The sequence below is a fragment of the Ostrinia nubilalis genome, chromosome 3 (assembly GCF_963855985.1).
Source record: "Ostrinia nubilalis chromosome 3, ilOstNubi1.1, whole genome shotgun sequence".
In the NCBI taxonomy this organism is placed as follows: Eukaryota; Metazoa; Arthropoda; class Insecta; order Lepidoptera; family Crambidae; genus Ostrinia; species Ostrinia nubilalis.
Genome location: NC_087090.1, coordinates 9,174,482 through 9,199,915, shown reverse-complemented (window position 1 = coordinate 9,199,915; position 25,434 = coordinate 9,174,482). Strand labels below are relative to the sequence as shown.

Genomic DNA, 25,434 nt, shown 5'->3' with positions numbered 1-25,434 from the left:
ATTGCTTTCATTTTGACATATCTTGACTCGCGATCATAACCCACTTCGCTGCAAAGGGCCACGGCCATTAAAATAGCTGTCCCGACCGAGGAAACCTTGGCCGGAATCTTATATATCCCCGTTTATAAATAAATGAACCTGACTGCCAACTAATTAGGTCTATCTCCACGTCATCGAGAGCTTTTAGAGGCGATTCAGTTCATCGAATCAATTCCACTAAATGTTAAAGGTGAGCTTTCCGACTAAAAGCAGTAAATTCTAAATGAGTATTTTTATTATTGTACATTACGCCACGAGATTTTAGGGTCCTTTCAGCCTCTAGCGAGCATAAAGTGGTCCAATGCTTAGTCACGCAATTTATTACACAGTTATAGTTAAGTGTTATTAGTAAACTAGAGTAGGATAATGGTTTTCTGGTGATTTTTTTATTCGGTGATTTTGGATTTGATTCATTTTGTAATAATAAGGGCCTGTTCAGATTCAGAGAGTTATGGAGATGCTTGTTGCTGTTTACTTATGACAAATATCCGAGTCCTGTGAAAACAAAACTATATTTTATCTGGCAGATAAGTACCTACCTAATCATACTCCTGTTCCTAAAGACACTTTATCAGCAAGTAGTAGGTACACAAGCTGTGAGTGTAAATTAATAACTGACAAGCTTCATTGTTGAAATTAGACAATAGAAAACTGTATGAAAAGCTTTCCATAAAGCTGAAAGTTACTTATTTGTTGAACATTTTGGAAAACTGATTTAGTTGAAAATCATTTATAACAGAAATCCAAAATAACATGATGAAAATCCGTAATTTTAGCCTGAATTCGAAAATGTAATCGTTACCAAAAATTCTTAGCGAATAGAGTCGCTTCTCAAACTGTGGGTTCGAGTCCCCCCCTAGGCAGTTCGAAAATTTTCAAGTTGTTTATTTAAAAATTAATAAAAAATTCGAAAATGTAGTTTTAGTGAAAACTGATGTTGTCTGGTAATGTGGGATTACCTAATTAGTATTTTAAATCTTTTGTATCACAGATCCAAATTACCTAGAGGTAGGTAAAAACGTTTTCAGAAATTTAATTTTTTCTTTAATATTAATTCCATGGAAATGACATAGACAAGACTTTTGATGCGATGAGAATATTCGGAACTCTTTACATGTAGAAGTTACTCGAACTCAGACAGTTAGTATTTTATAAGTAGGTATTGCTCTCTAAAGTTATAGTTTAAGTAGGTAGAGTCTGCTACTTAGGCACTTTAGAGTACCTAGAGCTCGCATAGCCTGATAGTAGTAGTGAATTAATATCTACCTAAATTTTGCCCAAGTAATATTAAGCTTTTACATTAGATAAACTTCCAAATTAAACCTTAATGAGGTATTTTCCGTTACCACAATCGAAATAGGTCAATTTCGACGGTATTGCTAATCCAGGCCGTGTTTCTATTAAATATAATTAACACACAAGTTTATTTAATTCAGTTAATGAAAACAAAACCACAATACTTAATCTGTTTATTAAAAGCTAACAAGTTCAATTGCCACAACCGGTTCAAGTATCTAATTGCAAAAGGTAAATTGGGTATTTGTACGTTAACATGCTTTAACTGACCAATATATTAGTTACCAAACGTAAATAATTTTCAATGAATTCAATACTCGTAGCAACGTAGGGAATTCAATTTTCACAAATAATATAAAATATTTCTAATGACCCCATACTGAACCCCGGGCTCCATGAATGCACAGCCTAATAAAGGTTGAAAGCGGCAGCTAAATCGTAAAGAGGGCCGTAAAGTTGCCGGCAAATTAAAATTTACATCGCCAATATGAAAAACTCCCTCGCCATTCCTCGTCTTTTTTTCGACCGAGAGCATTTGACTGGGGTGGACAGTTAATTAACGAAACCTAGAACAAATGGCCATCAAAAGCAAACATGAAGTAACAAAAATACCTACTTCAGCTGTAATTAATTTTGCGATCCCTTTGCTATTGTTTGAACACGGTTTCCCCGTTAATTGTATTTTCCACTTGTAATGCGTGCCAACAAAGTGGCCAATAATATTTACCTCTTTTCTAATGGGAGATATTCGCGTTCTCATACAATAAACTGGGTATGAAATCTTGAAATACAGATGTGTCGGTGCGAACTGCGAACTCTGTCACACACGGTTTTACTCACAACTTAAGTAATTTTGAGTTTCATGTTGCCACTAATTAATTACGCACATCCTTTATCAAATCACAAAGGCGAGAATAGACGGAGTCGCTGTAACCAGGAAAAGTGCCAAAATTTTCATACTTCCAAAGGTTTCAATGGAAATACGAAATTGCTTTAAGGTTCAGTTTGTGAAACTTCTTTGTAGTAACTAGAAAGTTAAATAATGTTCCATCTGTTTCCAGGTAACTTGGTAACTTAGGTACAGATTAGGAATTCTCTTTAACACTAGAAAGACGGGAGCAGTCATTTGACTGCAATTTGAATTTCAAACCTTAATAAATCGTAGAGGTTTTGACTAAAGTTTCTGATAATTTGTGACTTTTATTATTTTGGGTAGTATTTCAAAACTACATGATTAAATTATGTTAATTTGCTTTTATTATTATTTAAAATGTAGTTGTACCTATAAAAACGGCGCGCTTACTCTTTGGACTGATATTTAGTAAAATGTTTATAATATGAGGGTCTCCTCATTATATGTAATTGTTGTTATGGCGTTAAGTACTTTATTTCATTTGATCACAGAAGTAATATATTTCATCATTTCAATTCATTTTTAGTATGTTATAACATTTTTGAGTATAAACAACCATGCCTCACACCTAAGATAAGAAGAAGTGAAATAACTACTAAGTATGTGATGGATGTCATAAGTTATTATTTGGATCTTGTTATGATAATAAAACAATAAAATGCGAAAAAAACGAATGAATGTAAAAAATAAAATATTAACTTATTATTAATTTATTGTTTTGTAAAACCTAATCTAGTATTTTGTAAACAAATAGTGTTTTATTACGAGCGCAGTCATATGACCGGCGTCCGTCTTTCTAGGTAGTTAAAATTTGCCGTCTTTCTAGTGTTAACATGGTGAAACATAGTAAAATAAAATAAATCATAAGGAGCCGCACAATAATTAACTGCCTATAAAACATTTAATTAGAGAGTTTTTATGGTCTAATATTACAGAAAACTCGTTAAACTACTTAATATCGTACTGATAACTAAGATCTTCCTTTATCGAATAATAAACAAAAATATAGCTATTCTGGTCTTTTCCACTTTGATCACCAAGGTGTTCTTACTCATGGGTGATCTAAGGAAACCAAAGTGTCGCCTGGAGTCCATTTTGATCACATGGGTGATCAAATCCAGGTGATTAAAGTGGAATAGAACGCTATTCTTACTCGCCTTTTCTTCGTAGACAATGCGCGACTGGCACCGGCCGCGGATACAGGCGCTCGTGGACGCTGGAGTGGACCTCCTGGCGCTGGAGACCATCCCGTGCCAAGAAGAGGCGGAGATGCTGTGCGACCTGCTGCGAGAGTTCCCCGGCGTCAAAGCCTGGCTGTCCTTTAGCTGCAAGGTTAGTCCTACTTCATCGCAATCATGCAAATCAAGCAAATGCTACGATTATGCAAATAGTACCTAAGGTATGAAATTAGCTACGCTGCTATCTAAATATTTAGCTTGCTAACTAGTATTTAGCGATAGCTATCGATCATATTCAAGAAGTTCAGGAAGGTAATGTTTAACTCAGTTTTGCAACAGATTTACCTGGGAGTACACTTCCTATAGGTAGGTAACCTACATCTGTAGGTAATGGGGAAAACTATCTATTCCATGTGGACGAGTTAATGTAAACACCTGTCTAAATGCCAAGCATTTAGTTGGGTTACCAAGCAGCAAATGTACCTAGCGAATCTAGGGTTAAAGTTATTAAGTCAGCATCGGTTAGTAGTTAGGTGCGGGCTGGTTGTGTGCATTGGCAGTTATGTCGGCGACTCCCTGCCAACTGCGAGAGCGCGTTTATTTGCTTTTGCATTTCAATGTTTTCAGATATGTAAACGAATTTAGATTCTGTTTGTATTTCCTGGTACGTTCGAACTCTGTAAATGTGGAATCTTGACATGAACACGCTTAATTAGTTTGCAAGTTTTCGTAACTCACGTTATGAGAGTATCCTAACATGACTGTATCTTATTATTTAATTAATGATATGTTAACTTTCTAAATGAGTAAACTCCCGGTACACTTGAGGGCAGGTGTTAGATATGATCTATATTATTACTAAGGAAATTAATAAAAGTTGTTTAGACTGAGGTAGGTATTTGGTTAATGATTTATAACTTTCTTTCCCGAATGTGTGAATACAAGTAGTTAAAATGCCTAGACAGAAAAATAGGTAGTTAAAAATATTTAATTTGTTCACAGGACAACCAGAGCATAGCACACGGTGAAAGTTTCCAGAAGGTAGCAAAGAAGTGTTGGGAATCAAATCCCGACCAGCTGGTGGCAGTGGGAGTGAACTGCTGCGCGCCGTCCTTCGTGTCGAAACTCATCAAGGGCTTCAACGATGACCGGCCACACGACCCCATTCCACTTATCGTCTACCCCAATTCAGGCGAAAAATACAACCCTCAAATAGGGTAAGATCGCAGTTAGATAGCGGCCCACTTCTATGAAAGCAAACGGCCACACATTTCGCGCTTCAGGTGGCACGGGCATGACGTAGTTACATTTATATTCTCGATAAGGCGCATAGTTTATTGCAAGACAGTGTGAAGTATTCAACATTGGTATTCACTGCTCTAAAATGGCATTAAAGTTTTATTGTTATCATTGAGAGAAGAAATTGAGTGGGTGGCTCAAGAATACTTGATTAATTATTCTGAGACAGTCTACGCTATTTTTTTTAACTTAAATGATATCTCATTGAGGACTGCTATTTTTAGCTTTATAAGGGCAAACGTCAATATTATGAACTCAAAACTATAGGCAGATTTAAAGTTACATTATAATATTAAGTGATTGAGGTAAACGGGTAAAATAAGTTTTAAATATGCATTTAGGTCACCATCAATACAGCTACTAATGAACATGCTTATTGATCTTCAGCGAACACGATTAAAATAAACTAATGGCTGGCTGCACATTTATCAGGTCAGCCGTCTATTTAGGCAACAGCTTTTGCTGGCCTTAAATAAACAAACCGGGGTTTCCATTAGAGAACTATTTCTGCTGACCCTGACCTTTATGTCAATTATATCCGAAATTATCCGCCGGTGGTGGGCTCAGCTATCGATAAGGCGCTAATTCTCTACCTTGAATAATAACAATAAATTTCCAGACACCTTTGTTATTGTCTGAGGTAAGAATTAAGATCAAGATACGAATAAAATAACGTAATGGAGTTTTATTTTTCACGTTTTTGTACAAAAGTTTTCCGTATTGAGCACCGCATTCGCTTTCGTAAATACGGCAAAGATTGAATGAGAGATAGGTGTGAATCAATACCTTGTCTGTTGTTGCTTATATGTATTTCGCAGTAGCCATCAATGTTCTCTCCCGTTGGTATAGACTCTACATAAAAAATACGGAATATTTGTTAATGCTTTAAAATAAACAAACTGGTACGAGCTTAGTCCTCACATAATCATCTAAGTCTAAGCATTAGGTTAGGACAACTGAACAAAACGTTGTAAAAATGTACCCACTCAAAATAATATTTCAAACTAATGGAAAGACTTTTTCAGCTAGAGCTTTCAATTTTCGCGAAAAATCTTGCTGATGGATGACCTTTAAGAGATTTTGAATTTTTCACGAAATACTCAGTCTCATAATATTAGTCTCATTTAGTCCCAAAAACTTTGCACTAACCTGGAATCTGATTACAGCTGGATAGACCGGGACAAGTGCGAGCCAGTAGAGGTGTTCATCCAGGAGTGGCTAGACCTGGGCGTGCGCTACGTAGGCGGCTGCTGCCGCACCTACGCTGCTGACGTCACGCGCATCCGCAACCAGGTCTGCCGCTGGCGCGACCAGTACCGTTTCGCCAAGTACCAACCAGAGACCAACGTGATCGCCAAATAATGTTGCCATTTATACTGTTTCCTATAGAATTAAGTATACAAGTGTATATTCTGAGTAAACTTTATGTGAATATAAGATTAATAAGTATGATTGTGATTTCATTTTAAGATATTGTCCGATATGATTCTCTTGGTCGTTATTAAAATTCTAAGAATAAGACAGGGAAGCAGGCCAGACGGTAACTTACAATTAGATTGAGCTTCAACGTAATAAAAATTAAAGTTAATAACGTTACGACTAGGTAGGTACCTAATTCCTATTAGTTTGATAATTTGTCTTGCAGAATATAATTAGTAAAGTTTTTACAGTTTAACAGTCAACCATTGGGGAAGCAAGAAATGATTTCATCATAGGCCTATGAAGTACGATTGGTTTAACATAGCAAGGAATCAACAAGTATCTAACAATTCGCATAAATCATTATTAGACCTTTCGATAACTGGATAATTAATTTATTGTTAACAACTTGGCGAAGTGGGTCGCCCTAGGGTGACCCCTCGGCTATCAGCCATGATGAATTCTTCCTACCCGCTGAAGTTTCTTTCAACACGGAAACAAGTCAAATTATGAGTTTTAATAACTTCTTCAGAAGTGGCGAAAGACTCAGTGCCGTGAATGCAAAATTCTAGGTGACGACACCAAATTGAAAACGAAATTAAAAAGCTAACGTTTGTTGTCGGTCCCGGCGACGAAACGACTGTCGCTCCAAATTTTTAGCGGCTATGAAAGAAATGAAAACATTCCAACATTTTATCAACTGGAGCACGAGGAATGAGCACGTAATTGAATCGACTTCTTTTATCTCGTAAATGCTTCCCTATATATTACACAAATAGGCATTGGTGATTTTACCTGACCGTTGTTACGAGAGATTACTTTCACCTAAGTAGGTAATTCATTTGGGGTTTTTGTTGATAGATTCATCCAGAATCCAGATACCACATTACGATACACAATATTGTATCAACAAAAGTACCTAATTGCAATTTTGCTTTTGATTTATCACAATATTTGTCCACCAAGCCAGGCGACGACATGGTCAATAAATTAGTTCCTAGATTTATTTTTACCTAAACAAAGAAAGAAAGAGAGATAATACAACATTCTGCACTAATTGAGAAAAATAGTTCACCGGCGCAGATTCATTTCGTAAGTTGCTCTATTTTGAAACCGCCTATATTCACCAATTAGAAGCAAGTTAACCAATAAGATGGCCCATAAATACCGTGACCACTATTAGTATTCCGGGCACAAAGAATCGGACATCGTGATGAATTATTAAAGAAACTTGCCTACCCTCAGTCACTCCTAATTAACTCCAGACCTGTTTAATAATACAATTAATGTCATTGTCAGGACCCTCTTTATAGTGCGCCGTGAACCGAAGGAGGTAAAGTGCAGATGGTTTTATCCTCCCATTATTGTGTAACTCTTCCCTTTACACCTAAGCTGTAGTGGCGGTCCGCTCGAGTGAGTGCTCATTGAACTGGGCCGTGTGTCACAACGCGACATAGTTAATAATGGTGTATAGTTGTGCCAAGATCGCTAAACAATTTATGTAAACAGAGCAAATATTATGTGGGTTTGTCACTTCATTTATCTCTAAAACAAAATGGGTTTTCTGTAGGTAGAAATTCTGGTTAGAATATTATAGTGTCGTTTTATCGAATTGTCAACATTCTGATATTTTATATTTAAAGTTGCATTATACAGGACTTTTTTAATAAATTATTTTTGCTATATTGACCTCTAAAGTCACAGGTTTAAATGTATGCAACTCAGTTTTAGTACCCAAACTTTATACGAATTAAGAAGTGTTACAACAGTTTAATTGCTGTTCCACTTTTACTGCAATCCTTTAGATACATTGTCGCTACTCTTTAGCGTCGGAGTGAATTCACCCATCGAGGTTTTTATTGATAGATGGTATAATTTAGTCATATCATCTCATATATTTGCTCAATATAATATGACTCTAAAAGTACGGCGCTCTAATGGTTCGCGCCCCGGACTACAAAGTCAGAGGCCGCGGGTTCGAATCGATTTTGTTGAGTCATTAGTAGAATTAGTGGTATTCCTTGTCTTACAAAAGCTCTATATAGCGTAGGTAGGTACCTACACTCCTACAAAACAATACTTCATGTTTTTGCGAAGTAAGATCTGTATTGTGGTAAATAGGTAGTAGTGTAGTCACTTATCCACGCTGCAGTGCGTGCAAGCATAAAGCGCTTTGATAGGCAGTAAACACAAAACAAACCTGTGTGGTGTATCCCGCTACTCTTTTATCGTTTTGTTTGCTTTATGTTTGTGTACTTTCAGTTACGAAATAAGAGTGTTCAGTTGGATGCCGTTTGACACGTGAGTGACGGGGGCTCCAGATTGTACAAGCGGTAAAGATTCTTAAACGCTATTTTTCTGTTCTGCATAACATGCGTGGTGCTTGAATACAGACACTGTATTACATTTGAATGAGTTTCATACACACTAGACGTATCTATACAGGGTTATATTTTATTTATGGACTTTCCAGAGTGATTCTCTTTTTGAGATTTAGATGTCGGTATCACAGAAAAACTTTTGAACAGAATCATCTCTTAGAGAAGTTAACTAATAGAGACCAAACTTCACATAATAAATCGAAGAGGAATGAAATAAAAAAAAATATTTTCAAAATAGGTATCGAATTAGTATATTGTATAAAATAATACTCGTTGTACATTAAAACTATTAGGCACTTAACATTTACTTTCTTTTGCGTCTTTGTATAAATTACTGGTTTGCAAGGCGGCAATGGCAAGCGTTCGCTCCTGTCTTTCGTCGTTGAGTTGCAGCTGGAGGTTTTTAACGTCTAACTTGAGCGTTTTTATTTCGTTCTGCAATCGCATGACAATGGTCCATAGGGTGGGCGAGCTATGGCTGCCCGAGTGGACCGGCAGCGACGGGGAGCGCACTAGCGCTTCTATCGAGGGCGTCTCGTCATCGCATTCTGAAAATAGAATCATTGTATCACTACACGAGATAAACTCACCACATACACCTCAGTTAACTTAGGTATTCAGTGGCAATAATTTATTCCGCGATAACGTCATGTCTCAGTCAATGATCGCGATTAGTCGGATTGAATTGCCACTGAACAGCATTGTTAATTCGGTACCCACCTTTATAAGCAGAAGGGCTTGATTAAACAAGATATGTGTGTGTTATGAATACCGAATAATTTATGTTGTTATTTATCAAAAATCTATTGATAGGAAATGGTTCGCGAGAGACCTCATTTATAAACGCTACAAATCATTTCAGCGTCATTACTTTTCTACACCCTCCTAAAGAAAATGTTTGGTACGTACAAACAGCCAGGGATATTCTCAAGAATAGAGCGGAATTTCGCGACGTGACCCAACCACAAACTAATTTTACATCAACAAATGGGTTATTTTAAGCCAACTAACTTTCCATACAAATTACAAAAGCTCTATCGACAACTTAGCATTAGTAGATTCTAATAAGCGAATTAATAATATCGAAGTTATACGATCGTCGTCGGTCCCAGGTGCACTGTGCATTTTCATACCAAAGGTTCAAGTGGAGAATAGATTTAACTTCAGGCAGTAATTAGTTTGTGTAATAGAGGTGGAGTTAAAAGAAATGTTTGCTGCAAATATACTTTCCAATAATTTATTTAAAAGTCTATTAATATGTAACTACAATAATATTCCAATAGAAAAATAAATATAGCAAATATATACTTACACACGATTTTGAATAATAAATATTATTAAATACAAAATCAAATCTTGGCTTATGTTTAATTTTATTATTCAAATAAAATGTGTTATACTTATGCCTCATCGACTTGTTTATTCATATATGTAACATAAACATAAAATAGAAAGCACGAAAAAGTACCAACAATATAGCACATATATTATGTTAAATGGATGACTAGATGAGGAACAAGTCAACAACACGAGAAACATACAAAAAGTGATGAAAGATAGAGACTGTTTGTGTCACAGACTTTTACGAGTGTAGTAATAGTAAGTCTACTTTTTTTATTTCTTTCATCCAGGGCTATTCCGCTGTACCACATGCATGTCCAAAAAAGTAATCCTAAAAATTTTGATGTAATTGTAAGCGATATCAAACCGTCTCTATCGTAATCGAAATAAGATAGCAGAGTCCCTTTATCGTTGTTTTCATTAGAACAATCTATTTGATGAAAACCAATGCATTGTATGGCTTCATATTGGAATTATAAATTCTACTCTCTGCTCTACCATAATTACTTTGGTTAACTTGATATTGCAAAATAATATTACATACAAGTCCTTGCTATCTCACTACGACGAAGACAATTTTTAAACTTATAACACGTACTTACATAAATACTAAATACTCGTAAATATATTTATGTTAGTGAGATGAACGACTTATAAATATAAATAAAAGTTTTATAATAATTTAGGTAAATAATGTAATAGTAATAGTTTAAAACATCGTGATGTCGAGTCAAACTGTGTTTTTACTCTATTGAGAATGAAATAGATAAATAAACACCAACTTATTAATATAAGATAGTTCAGGTTGAATGTGGATAAATAAAGTGAAGCCACAAGAAAAGTAGTGGAATTAGTTTTGTTTAAGTTTCTTTATAATAAAGCTTTAAACACGAAATACAAATTAACTCTTACGCGATAATCCGATTATTGCATATAAATTTTTATATAAATAGCCATGAAATTGTAAATATGGTGCTGGCGTTGCAGATACTTTTTAACGAATACATTTTAAGATTAATTTGCATAAATTAATATCGTTTATCTTTAATAGCTGTTTTACAAGCTTCAATTTTCCAAACGCATTAAATTGGCAAATAAAAGTGCTTAACTAACATAATGGGCAATAAACAGTTCGATCGAAAGTTTGGTCATGCATAGGAAATGATTAGTCGATGGAAAATCTAATTAAATTGAATTTGACTTAGCGTAAAACTAGATCAGCTTATTAGAGTAGGTACCGCAAACTCCGGCCAAAGTCTGCCTGCGGTGCTATGCGGATTTTTCAGATTCTGCTTCAATTAATCAGTGCCAGCTTTCGCTTGACAACCTCGGCTGTTTTCAGTTTCCCTTTTCCGAAATTACCGCAAGAAGGTCACTTTGGAATATTTTACGGTGAAACTTTGACTGTGTAAGATTAATTATAACAATCAATAATAATAATTAACTTTATTATGATTTAGAGGGATTCTTGAGCTTTTAACCCATAAGTATTATACAACGAAATTGTAGCATGTATGTAGCTTTACCTACTTATGATATTGCCAAAACTTTCTCACAGACTCAAAGAGTTTATCAAAATCATAAAGATTGTTCAGGAAATTGAGTTTCTTTCAAATTCTTCATAAGAAACGGCAGTTTTATAGGTAAACACCAGGCACCTAAAACTTCGAAAATATTTAAAGGTGTTTCATGAGATTTTACTGTGTTCAGCTAATTTATTGTCAAAGTTTGCACGATACCTTAAAAACACACCGAGTGAAGTCAGGGCGAAACGCTAGTAATAACATAAAACATGGAAAATGTTAGCTACTAAAAAGACTAAGTACATTAAAACTCTATTGTTTTATAGGGGTTTCATTGATCGTGTTACGACCCCATAAATATATTTACAGGTAAGGGGCCGTCCATAAATTACGTCATCGATTTTTTCAGATTTTAGACCCCCCCCCCCCCTACAATCATCCTATCGTCATTTCTTAATGACCCCCCCCCCCCTTCTCCCAAAATTGACGTCATTACTAGTTTGACAAAATTAAAACATTGAAGATTTGAGAAAAATAGGGTATTATATGATTAAAACACTTGGTTATAGAATCACCTTTTATTATTTTTTCTTTGGCAATAATCATTGATATAATATAATATAAAAGTAAAAAATAGGGACTTACTAGGTGTGCTGGAAGAAATTTCTTTTTAGAAATAATCTTTTTGTACGTGAACAATAAACTGTAAATAAATAAATAAGAATGACGTCAATTTCGAAATACCCTCCCCCCCATCCATCATTTACCGTCATCCGCAGACCACCCCCCCCCCCCCTAATTTAGAATGACGTAATATATGGACGGCCCCTAATGCAATAAAAGGAAACAAGTGTAATTTAGTTAAAAAGAACCTTCATTGCCGATAGCCTATCGCTAATGTATTACTTGAAGGCTGTAAGTAAATATTTTAAATATTAAGATAGAAATCTTGGAAGTATTGGGGAAGGAAATTGGATTAGAGGGGTTCTATCTGATGCTAATATAGCCGCTGGCGAGGTTTTAACGTAGCGATATAAGTGTTGCATGCGGCGCGAGTTGCGCTATCGCTGCGCTGTTCAATATTAAATGAGTAGCGCCATGGCTGCTGTCCGCCGTGATTACCCCAGCAATCTAATAACCTGCCCCACTTGTCTCCATTAACTGTCGTATCTACGTTTTGCATAATTCCGCCCTACCGCGCGCGTTAACGACAGAACGACGAAATAACGCAACGTGTTACACATTATTAACGAAGATTTAATGAATATTGTATAAGCAAAATTAATACGGGACGGGCATATTTACAAAGCCAGTTCAAAGCCGCGCTCTGCGATTATAATTGGGTACCCGTGTACTGCGCCGAACCTTTATCCTTTATCTAATCAGATTATACTGATGCCCAAACATCACTACATAGTATAAAACAAAGTCGCTTTCCTATCTGTCTGTTCCTATGTATGCCTTAATTTTTTGATGCGGTTTTTTTAATAGATACGAGTGATTCAAGAGGAAGGTTTGTGTCTACACTTAGGCCTCAGCCTCGAACTTAGCGGGCAGCGGGGCGGGAGCGGCGGCGGCGCTGGAGCGGGGCGGGCAACGCAGACCCGTTCTCGAAACAAGCGGGCAGCTCGCGCGGCGCTTTAGCGGCGAAGTGTTGTGTTTGGGGTTGTGTTGTCGAGATAATTTGTTTTTATTCGCAAACGAAATGTCTGAACAACGGCGACAATTTTATTTCGATTCAAATTTATTCCTAACGCTCGATTTATTGTGGGCAAAAGAAGGAGTGCGCTGCCCGCTCGTTGCCCGCTCCCTCGCCGCTGCCCGCTCGTTGCCCGCTCCGGCGCCGCTGCCGCGCCGCTGTTTTCGAGAACCGGTCTATTTGATTTTACGCATAAGTTCGAGGCTGAGGCCTTAGCATCCGTGCAAAGTCGGGGCGGGTCGCTAGTTTTAGAAATAAATTATCGTAACGTCATTTATTCATAAATTATTACAAAACATCGTCCGCAAACGTCAGGTGCACAGTTGAATTTCACATCCGTTTATACAAAATCATGGAAACAAATGGTTTTGCATTTGTAGTTTCACGAACAAATCGTTGGAATACTGCCCATCTGTGCCGGTTAAACTTAAATTGTACTAAAACTTTTGGATTACTATAAAAATATGTTTGTTACTTCTATACTGGGCGAATGATTATACAGTAACAATGCGAGAATAGCTAAACCGATTTACATCAACCAACGTGAATAAAAAAAGTTATCTTGTACCACCACGTTATTTTAAAAGAAAACTATGTCACATTAGTAAAACGAGTACTATGTAAGACTGTACTTTTTTAATATACTTGAATAAATCAAATTACTTCAAAATCACTTTTCATAAATCTAAGATCAAACAAGAACACAACATAGCAAAAACTAAAGTGAATATCATCGTCACTTTGATTTTTTTTAAAATAAAATGTAAGCTGCTTTTCTTTTGTCTGTTTAGGCTAAAATCATCGAATCTAACTTGGTATAAAATCAACAAATAATGTCAATAATTAGCAGCACGTTTAGTAAGATACGAAGTTGGTAACATTACCTAAGATCTTAACAATTCCTAATTTATTTTACAAAATACAAAACCGGTAGAAATCTCTAAAGAAGACAACATTTAATTTTTATCAAAAAAGTGTTTCATAAGCTTAGAAGCTGCCCAAAAAGTGGTTAACTATCAAACTATAAACTTATTATTATTATGCTTCTAAAGCTACAACGATATCACACATATTTTTGCCATTACGGATAATACACCGCTTACAAACATTTAATAGCTTCGTAAAAACAATGTACGATGTACATATTATACCGTGTTTTCATTAAAAACATACATAATACTAAATTACATTTAAATCATGCGCATTCGCACCAAATTAATAATGCACCATTATTTATTTTATTTAGACTATTATTAATAAGCAATCACTAATAAATATCAACTCTAAATAATACTGCATACATGCACAACACATTAGATGAATTAAAATCTATGTTAACATAGATAACACACATTACAGGCATGTATAATCAATCACATACCTGTTACTAAATGGCACTTACGAAAGTATGAAAATATGAAGAGCGTTTTAACTTGTTCATGTATTCTTTAAATACACATGCATTTCTGGCATACATCTATTTATGAATAACGCCTACTTATCTTTAAACCTTATTTTCTATAAAGCCCATAAAATGTTAGCGTAAATGGATATTTATAATAATGCGTAAGTTAGTTTGGAAATCTGTACAGCAGTGATAAATTCAACATTAAAATGTATAATTAACTATAGCAACATTATGCTAATATCTATGAATAATTGCATTTTCAAAAATAACTTGCACGCTTTGTATAATGTAAATCTACCACTGCGTCATTATAATATTAGTCAATGGAATAAACTTTGGTTAATGAGGAGTTTGCAAGTCGAAAACCATACAATGATCACGCACACCTATCCGATGGGTATCAGTGGGTTTATAAATGGCTCAATGTCAGTCAGGCGGAATCATGTAACTAAAGGAACATCGGAGAATTGAGCAGCAAAATGAAAAGTTCTATTTATGTCAGTCGAAGTGGTGGGACTTCTGTAACTGTTTGACGAACGTGCCGCAACACCAAGTGGAGGATCGGGCCGAGCGAGGCGCGGGCGGCGGCGCCGGCGCTATCAGAGGCACCCGCAGCGGCACGAGGCTCGGGTGGGACCCGCTTCGCCTCTCCCAACCACAGTTCAACTTCGGCTTACGCTCCTCGCACTCCCACAGATTGGGGTTCGACCGATTCAACTGGAATTTCCTCTCAGAGAGCAGCCGCCTGGTGTCAGGCCCGCGGTACAGATACGCGTCCGCCGCCGAGGAGCTTTTGTTCCGTTTCACTTTCGACGACTTGCTACAGCCGTAGCGCTCCGGCGTGTCGCTCCGCTGCACGAGCGGCAGTTTAGTATAGTTATAGTGAGCTATGTTAGTAGCGGGTGCGTGATATTGTACTTTACCGAGAGATAAGTGGCCGCAGTCCACTGCAGGTGCGATATAAAGGCAGCCGCATGTAACAAAATAGAAAGGTTCAGACTACCGTGTCACTGGGGTCCAAGCTGTCGTGTTGACTTGAGTTATATTTACATTAACACAGTGCCTAGACTCCGCACGTGGAGAAACTCAAAGACTTGCCATCGAATTGTTAGTAACGACGTAAATATTTATAGATGAGGCATAATGCTTATTAATTTACAAATGCAGTTGTTGAAGTTGAGAAAGATATAGTGCAAATATACCGGCTAAACTACAAAAATAATTATATTTTGTAATATCTATAAATGTTTTGGTTTCATGAAGTAATGGATTCTTTTGGTACTAAGCCAAATATTAGAGACAACCACTACTTAAAAACTGAACATATTTTAAAACTTTACACACTAAAATGTAAATAACTGAATCTATGTAAAATAATTTATAAAATCTACAATATGCGCGTACCGTTTATATATGGTACGATACTCATATCGACTAGCTACTTTGTACTTATAATATTAACTGTAATAATACTATTTAATACTCTACATAATGTTTTTCCTAAAGAAACATACTCAGATCTACCAATAAATAGTGTAAATAGAGAGATTATATAGGAAGATTACCAAAGCATGCTGCATTATCATGCATTTAGAGATGTGTGCTTAAATCGAGAGGTATAAGTAATATGCGAGTATACTAGAGTATTATAGTGACTCGTGAGGTGCGTTAATTACACCGACAACAAAAACTTTATGACGATTATTTTCAAGCGCTAACTTTAAATGACTAGCGATAAGTTTGGTTGAAACAAATACAGATCTTTCATTCTAAAAACCAACTGATAATTCGGTTTCTTGATTTTGCGTGCCTCCTCCTTGTGGACTCGAATATCTCCAGTGGTATATTGGGTACTGCATAATAAATACAGCTATGTTAGTATTAACCCTCGCCAATTATCTAATGTCTAATAGCATTCCAATATAAGTACTTATTTTACAATATATTAATACGTAATTACTATGCATTTAATTCAATATGTCCTCTAAACTACCAAATTTAGTTTCAATAAACGAAATTCATTAACCGGTAAAGTACATGTCGCGTTGATAATAGCCTCGAGTAATATTTGTTAATTACTGTGATTAGGTAACAATGTTCGCTATAATTAGCATAACGAGAGCAATTTAACGAACGGCCATTGTGGACGAGGTCATTAACAGTTTGGGGGAGGTTGCTAAATACTATATAGGTCACAGTATAAGATCAGTACAGTATAACTCACCTGAACTGACAGCGTTTCGACACCGCGCCGAGGTGCAGTAGGCTTCGATGACCTTCAGTATGAGGGCGTCTTCCTCGTAAGAGTTGGATTTGCGTTGGTGAGGCGCGTAGGGGTGCGTGGGCCCAATGTTCTCGTCTGAGCCAATCGTGAACGATTGCGGCCTCAACGGCGGCGCAGGTCTCAAACAAGTTATACTCCACCCTAAAACAATACCCCCATTAACACACAAATCCCTTCCAAGTCTCAGCAACATTTTAACATAACAAAACGTCGCACTTTACCTTTATTGCTGTAGTTCAAGCTCGATGTGTCAATGAAATCAACAGACGAGAATTTCTTTCCAATAGGTGTCTTGTTTGTTTTAGCGGGCGATTGGTCGAGAGAGTCGCAAGAGCTTAAAAGCCACCGCGCCGACTGATTTTTTTGTTTATTTTTCTGGGATTGCTGCGTATGTTGAGTGTAGCTTTGATGATTGTTGAATGAGTGTGATCTTTTGTGGTTGGTCAGCCCGGATGATAAATCAGAGTTATTGCTGTCGCTCATGGCCATCTGTAGAAAAAGTGTGATTTAGTATAAAACTTTAAAGCTGTTTTATGGAGTTATCAGAATATCCTAGCACGTTGAAACAACTATTTAAAGCGCAGCGGTTTATAGCGCACATTTGTGACTCGGCTGAGTCAGCGCCGCCGACGTTTTGTTTGTTGTGCCATATGCTAGGACGGCCTCTTTAGCACAGACGTTTTTCATTAAATATGAACGTAACTCAGTGCGACGCAAATGCACACTTTCATACTCTTATTATACAACTGATGAAAGAGTTCCTAGAATGAAAACCCAAGTCCCTAATGGGTTTTATATACTAAATAACTAACACAAAAACAAAACCACACAGTAGTTGTATATTTAAGAAAATGTCGTTGTAAGCCTTTCCATGCATTTCTTTCCTCTTTGTTAGTATGGTGAATTCTATTTACTGTGATTTTCTTTTTATGTTAGTAATGAATTAACACAGGCAAGGATGATCAAGTAAAGCACTGCAACACTGGGGAAACTCTAAATGACGGTATTAATTTAGCGGTTATTAAACTTGAAGGCAATGCTATCTGCAAAACCAGTGATACACAAACAGTATCTCTTTACAAAGTAATGATCCTTGCCTGAGTCGGTGACCACGGTAATCGGTAACTTTGCTTTCATCCACCAGTGCGCGTACAAATCGGAGCGGTATACCACGAAACCGGTGCCCGCTTCGCTCAAACCCTTCTGCAATTTGGACAAGTCCTCGCTACGAGATCTCGTTTTACGCAACTGTGCGCTGTCGGACTCATCGTTCGATTTGTTCTCCTTATCGAAAACATCACGGTTTCTAGGAATATTACCGCGAGACTGTCTACCCGGGGTCTCGTTCTTAGTATTTCCAGTATTTTCCCTGTATATGCGCATATGATAATGCAAACTAGGCTTCGTTCGCTCCGTTATATTCAGTGTGCTCCACTGACACGGCATTGGCTGTCGCACATTCTTAGGCAATTCAATGTGCGCGCTTGGTTTACGATAAATACGTGGCGGAGGTTCCGGCTTTAATTTTATTTCTGGAACGTACCGTTCAATGTTTCTCCGTATAGATGTTCTTTTAATCTGAGGTGATAGTACTGGTGGGTTAGCAGTAAATGTAGATTTCACATTGGTGTTAGACAAATCCGTGACGTCCAGACTGTTTTCTGAAGTGACGCTCGTCACACAAGATGTCCTAGCCGTAGATCCGAACGGCGACGTACATCTACATTGGTCTTCGAAAGCTGCCGCCTCAATTTCAGACAACGTCAACTTTTTACGACGATCATTATCATAAGGTTCTTTACTCAGAGAAGTTTTCATGTACTCGTCTTTTTTCTCTTGGCTATCTGAGTCATTTTCAATATTTCCTGTATTAGGGTAGTCATGCATATTTAACTCTGGTGAGGCAAGGTTGCAACTGCCCACAACACCTGAATCAGATGATCTCGGACTAGGACACAGTGATCTATTACAACATTCACATTTTTTAGCAATTTTATTACTTTCAGATTGCGAACTCATTCTTTGGACGCGTGACTCATCGTTTTTACTAAAACTTTCCGTCTCAACCATAGATTTGGATAATGATCGCCTTAATCTTTTGTCCGAATTAAGCGAGTGTTTCCTAAACGGTATATTAGTGTTGAGGTTGACATTTAGGACCTTTAAATCATCTTCCTTGTTACGAAACATTGGGGGCGGGTCCAATATGATAGAATCCATTGGATTGTATTCTCGAGATTGTTTTGGTGAGGGTGGAGCTAAATATTGCAATAAATTCGTTGTGATAGAATCGTTGCAATCTATGTCTTCTAAATCTTCATGAGAGTAGCTTTCCTCAGTAGATTTCCACAGTTTTGGAACAGCGTCCATTTTTGTTTTACAATTTGGAAAGCTTCGTCTTGTAGAAATAAAATCGGTGTCTTCACTTCCTAAAGTATTCATCTGAGTATTTTGGTCCATGTTCACTAAGTCTTCGCATGCCATATATGGTCGAACTTCATAGTTAGAATTTTCTGTACTTTCGGAATGTTCCTTAAGAATATGAAAACTATCCCAATGCCCTTGCGAATAGTCATTCTTTTCAAAATTATTACTACTCCCACTTAAAGGTATAGATTGGAAGATATTTTTTGTACAATCACCTATCACTGGTTGATTTACATCAAAATGCATATCCGGACTATTTTCGAAACATCGTACGTATCCGTAATTACTACCCCAGCTGCTACAAGACGAGGACATAGCTCGAGGACTAGCGCTGTCCATCGCGTCTTGCCGGTACATCTTATTAGACGAAATGGCTTCTGTATCGGTGCAGCTAGATGTGTACGATTCAGTAGTGTCGGTTTCTCTCTCGCTGTCACTATCGGAACACTCAGTCTCCGTTTCAACAGTGCCATCGTTATCTATTCGTAACCGAATATGGTTTTTGTGTCTCCTCCTAACCGGTAAACCAGACAACTCTAAAGCCTTAGCCCACGTCCTTTCATGTAACAACTTGCGCAACATCTGTCTGGTTATAACTTTTTTCTTAACGAGTCTCGCGAAATATTTTGTCAAGGAATAGTAAGGAGATGCAGAAGGGTAACTGGGCGGTGGAAGAGTCACATGATACAAACTGCGGCGGCTATTGTTGATGCTAGACAACGCTCCTTCGGACGGAGAGCGGGTCAGCTATAGGGGACATTACAAAGGAACTTAATAACTGATAAATAAATATGTAACTAGAAACAATAAATAAAAATATAAATAAGAAGAAATAAAAGAACTTACATGGGGTAAGGAGTGTGGTTGTCCAGGCTCATGAGTGGGACTGCTCGTGTTAGAATGTTTCTGCAGCAAGCTGACCCAGTTATCAGCTTCTGCTCTGGTTTGACACACAGCGACTATTGTGTCAATCATTGGCCCACTAATTTCAAATGCATTTTTTCGAGTATCAGTGTCATCTAGCTTGCACACTGTGATGCCCGTTAATGGAAGACAACCCTGTCAACAATATTTTAAATTAATCAGTGTTTCAGAAGTCGCTAATTCGAGAACTCAATTGACTGAGTATTGAATTCAAAACCACTAAAAATCTAATTTTACAGCAAATTAACTAACTTGCTAAATGTAGTGTGACATGCAATAAACGTTTTTAATTTGAATTTGCTTTCTGGGTTACAACACTGCAACATTTATAAAGAAGATATATCATGAAATTACAGGTTAGTTACATTTATTCACTATCACCTCACCTCATAGACAAAAGCAGAGACCCTCTTGCTGACAGACAGCAGAAGCAACGCCGTTGGGAAGAGCACGAGGTATCGATCCTGGTGGGACGGGCCCACTGCCACGCTGCCCATGTGTAACACGTCACCCAAAGCTGCCAGTTCGCCGCCGGGCCATCCTCGAACTTCACCGGTAACTACCTGGAGTTCTAACTCCTTTTGGCGCCGTAATGCTGCGCAGCCGCTCTATAGACACGATGCAAGGTGTTAACGTGAATCGGATAAAGTACGGCCAACGAGAAGCGATACCAAATGTAATAAACAAACCCAATGTCATGGGTGAACCCGTCTGACTTTGACATATTTTGGCGGGAGAACGAGACATTACGACAAATACACAAGATAGGAAGAGACATAATATATTGTCAACTCGACAGTCGCACTGTGAACCAAAAGGCCAATCTAGCTGGACATAATTATTTAAGGCTTGGAATAGGTACTAAACGCTTTAAAAACTCTTACTTTGATATAATATGTTAAAAAAAATGAACAGAAAGCTTTTAATAATTATTATAAAACAAAAACCAGTATAAGCTGACCCTCTTTATTAAACATTTTGTACGTGTATGGAGGTCTAGTTAAACTGGACTTGTTAGTTAAGGTAAATTATTGTTTTTTTATACTGGTACTTGTATTTTAACATCTTTGCACTAGTTCTGTAAAAGTACTAAGGTATAATGCTAAACCTAAGCCTAATTACTTTTAAAGATGGCTTTCTATACTGAAAATTACAAAGCTGAAGACCTTGTTTGTTTGGTTAAACGCGCTAATTTCAGGAACTAAGCTACAGCCCGATTTGAAAAATTATTTTTGTATTGGATAGCCCATTTATCAAGAAAGGCATTAGTCGATATAACACCCTACAGCCAATAGGGGTGGAGCAGTAAAGAAAAATTTTGCAAAAACGGGAAGTATTATTTAAACTATTTTTACGCATACAAAGACGCGAGCACAGCTGGTTAATAAATAATGGAAATTAAATAAAACTATAACAATACTTGGGCGGCCATTACCAAATCGTCAGTAGGTACTGTAGGACTTAAATAAATCGTCAACTCGTTGCGTCTTCTTTTTGTTTTGAACGCGGTTTGGACGAAGTCAATCTTTGGGCGACCAGGACTTGAAGTACCTACTAGATTGACTTTCTGAAGATGACGTAGATGGATGCAAAACACGTGTATCAATTTGAAGTTTTCACCATTCAGCCATTCAACACCAATCGGCCTTGTCACAAAATCGTCCCGAATTTTACCAAACTAAACCCATTTTTTTGCCTAATTTTGAGCTAATCTGACTAAATTCTTTATAATGTTTCTTAAACAACACTCCATCACGTCTTTTTAGTCTTATCTAGCTAAGAAATAATGGAATAGTCCTGAAATTTTATTGTTTTTGTGTGTTTTAACCATTCGTAATAAAACTCGCTTCTGGTCACCGCCAGTCCGCCACTACGTTTTCTGCAAAAAAATCAAAGTTGTGCTTCAGTGTGCTGTCTACAACCTACTATTTTTTGAAGCTCACATATGTGGCTACTTCATATAAAAAATCCAGCCCGGGGACATGAGGGGCCATGTAGTTCCTGGTCTCGCAAATACAGAAAAACGTGAAAAAATACGAATTTTCATTTTATTTCTACATGTATCTTAATTAATTAATAGGCTTTAGGAACATTTTTTTGGTTTAATAAGTAATACATACCTTCTACTTCACGATCCATAACAAAAAATTTCACAATTGTATTAGAATTAATCAGGAGACACTGATATATCAACCTCAAGAAAGTGAATAATTTGATCGTAAAATACTCACTTGTTCAAGTTCGTCTTAAAATTACTAAATTATCAGAGGATAGTTGCTAAAAATAATGACTGAATCGTAACCTCTGGTTATTAAGCTATCGTTTTTGCTAAACGAATGAAAGATATGCGATGACCCTTTTTGTCCAGCTAGATTGGGCTTTTGGTTCATAGTGAGTCGTATCGACCTTTTGTATCGCTGCTAGTTGGCCGTACTTTAGTAGAATTTATCACTACATAGTATAAAACAAAGTTGCTTTCCGTTGTCTGTTAATTTAAGCTTAGATCTTTAGAACTAGGCATCGGATTTTGATGCGGTTTTTGAAATAGATAGAATGACTCAAGAGGAAGGTTTATGGGTATAAAACATGCATATTATACAAGAGAAAAGCCGGGAAATTCCATTGCTACGCTCCGTTAGTATAAATGTAAGTACTAGCAATAAGAGGAATCCATCTTAAAATGTGAATCAAAAGATATAGGTACTTTTTAAACTATACAAAATTAATGAAAAATTGTTTTAAATGTAATGAAAAGTTTTCCTCTTTTATGCACTTTTATCAATGTGAAGAAGTATAGCCATAATACACTACACATCAGAGATTTTGTAGCTATGGTAGGTATTTAAAGATTATTAAACTTACAGCTATGTCCTTATACACCACAGAAGCTCTATGAGTGTCCCCTCTATCTGGATGGGCTTCATGGACGTGTCTAGCTAACTCCTGCAGCATGGCTGGGTACTTGCCAAGCCTCCTAAATGGCTTGGATAAGCCAGCAGTTAACACCAACACCCCAGGGCAGACCGCACCAGCATTCTCCATCCATGTGTTTAATTCCTCCCTGAAAAAAATTGGTGCTTTAAAATATTGTAAAACTCACTTTAAACACTAGCACATTAAGAGTATTCTTCAAGTTCTTAATAGTCCAATACTCAGTTAAAAATAATTTCAGCAATTCACATGGTGGCACTGGCACACATTGTTTGCCTTTAGATCAAATGTTATTGAACTAATTAAATGAAAACTAGACTGTGTAGTTTTTCTTTAACTTACTTATACTTATCAAGAATGCACACAGCTTTTGGGTGACCAGCACAGTAAGTCTGATGAACTGATTTGATTCTTGGAGCCCACTGGAGGAACAGGCCCCCAACCCTTTGATCAGGGCCAGTTTTGGTGGCACATTCTTCCAAAAGACTAAGAAACTGCTCATGGATTTGAAGAACTTCATTGATGTTTCCTGTTAACTGCTTGAATTCATCTTTTGTGAGCCTAAGCAAGAGAGAGAGAGCATTAAACAAATATAATAACAAATTCATTAAAATAACTTTGTCGTTTTACTCACATCTCACTTTTTTCAAGGGGCTGTAAAAAGTTGTTAACAAGCCCTTGCATCTCGGCAACATGTGCTTTTTCTGAGTCAATAATATCTTTGAGCACCACATTTCTAAAGGCTTGTATTTCAGAAGCTGCTCGAATCGGTGAGGTGGTCACTGAGCCAGATGGATCTAGCAAACATATCTTGATTAAAGTTTTGGTCATAAATGTTTTAATAGTACTTAAATATAACTATTGTAAAATAATTGAAATTGGTTTAAAAACCTTTTATATTGCATGATTTATTTTATTAATTTCCATTTTACCAAAACAGATACTTTACTGTTCTTTGTAAGGATTTAACATGATATTATAACTAAACAATGTAATGATAATGTATTATGGCAGGTTTACCTTTATACTCCGTCACATAATTACTGGGAAACCACCCTGTTGTTTCACCTAAAGTGCCCTCCCACCAGCCCCCTTCTTCCCTTTGGGTAACAGTAATAATATCACCTTTCTTGAAACATAGCTCGTCATTGTTTTTGCCCTTGAAGGAATATATTGCTTTAACAAGACAATTTTCAGTAGACATTTTGTTTAGAGCCTAGCACCATCATTTCTGCAACACAAAATGTACATAACTGTTAATAAATATACGCATCAAATATTACAAAAATATTGTATCCGCTCATCATAGCGTTTACATGGAGCTAAATACCACAAACTAAGATGATTAATAGAAATACCAACATTCAGTATGAATGAATCACAAATGCGCAGTGCATCGGCAAGTTTGGTGGTTACTAGTTAGACCATTTTTCATATACTAAAAGCTAATTTCAGCTAATTTGGGCTTTCTAATAGCTGTAGGCAATCGAGAAACAGGAAGAACGAACATGTCAAATCTATAATGGTCACACACAGCACACAGTAGTATCACAAGATTTAAAACGAAATTGAGGGAAAATAATAGTATTACAAGCTTATCATAAAGAAAATAAACTGTATAAGACGTTATCTACTGTACATACACGAATAACTTGCATCCAAATTTACTGAAATTCACAGAAATTAATTTTAATCAATGTCCAAAAATAAACGCGGCGCCATCTGCAGTAAAACGTCAATGTCATATATTTTTTTTTTATGTCACTGTCACTTGCGTACAAAGACTTTGTGAATTTATAGAACTTGTAGACTGCCCAGCCACCGTGTATCACTCTCTAAACACTCAACATTGGCAAAACTAGTGTGCTTCAAATTCGCACCATATTGGAGCCATTAGACAGAATAATAATAATAGAACTTGTAGGACCCAGTGCCGTATTATCCATAAGGCACTTTAGGCCAGTGCCTAGGGGCCCACTATGACCAGGGGCCCAGCACTCATGATAAAAAAATGGACAAATAATGTTAAAGATTATTTTTATGCAACAAAACTCAAACCACCTCAAAACTTCGCCTTATTTTGGTTTAGGTACACATTCAATCGTCACATTTCGATATTGTGGAACCTAATTATTCATCTTCGTAACGTTGGCATTACTGCTTTGGTTTACATGACAGGTCGACCGTCGACGCCCTTCAGAGGCTAAAAAGCCTCACTGCGGAGGCTAGGGAGAGGGGTGACCGTGAGGGTGTGTTGGCTGTGTCATTCGATATAGCCAACGCTTTCAATACCATCCCTCATTCCACCATACTCTAGGCACTTCAACATCACAGATTGCCTCAGTACCTTCGAGCGCTGCTGGCCGATGACT

At 36.9% G+C, this 25,434-nt stretch overlaps 2 protein-coding genes across 5 annotated transcripts in view; one reads left to right on the top strand and one right to left on the bottom strand.

Moving 5' to 3' along the window:
- LOC135087848 (uncharacterized) overlaps window positions 1-6,174 on the top strand; it is a 28,109-nt gene extending 21,935 nt beyond the window's left edge. The window contains exons 5-7 of the mRNA XM_063982677.1: window positions 3,419-3,580; window positions 4,429-4,643; window positions 5,892-6,174. Coding sequence (XP_063838747.1) covers window positions 3,419-3,580; window positions 4,429-4,643; window positions 5,892-6,087 — 573 coding nt within the window. The 3' untranslated portion in view covers window positions 6,088-6,174. The remainder of the gene's footprint in view (window positions 1-3,418; window positions 3,581-4,428; window positions 4,644-5,891) is intronic.
- Window positions 6,175-8,751: 2,577 nt separating this feature from the next.
- On the bottom strand, window positions 8,752-24,814 carry LOC135087847 (rho guanine nucleotide exchange factor 7). Of its 4 annotated transcripts, none has more exons than XM_063982672.1 (11): window positions 24,706-24,814; window positions 24,083-24,293; window positions 23,697-23,859; window positions 23,405-23,623; window positions 22,994-23,192; window positions 20,518-20,739; window positions 20,054-20,266; window positions 17,002-17,269; window positions 16,721-16,921; window positions 15,420-15,443; window positions 8,752-9,073 (listed from the first exon to the last, which is right to left on the bottom strand). In XM_063982672.1, the coding sequence occupies exons 2-11, from the start codon at window positions 24,264-24,266 to the stop codon at window positions 8,823-8,825; spliced, it is 1,944 nt and encodes a 647-aa protein (XP_063838742.1). In that variant the 5' UTR covers window positions 24,267-24,293; window positions 24,706-24,814; the 3' UTR covers window positions 8,752-8,822. The 4 variants fall into 4 exon arrangements, with proteins under 4 accessions (XP_063838742.1, XP_063838743.1, XP_063838744.1 ...); XM_063982673.1 differs by lacking the exon at window positions 24,706-24,814 and adding an exon at window positions 24,425-24,639; XM_063982674.1 differs by lacking the exon at window positions 15,420-15,443.
- Window positions 24,815-25,434: the final 620 nt, after the last annotated feature.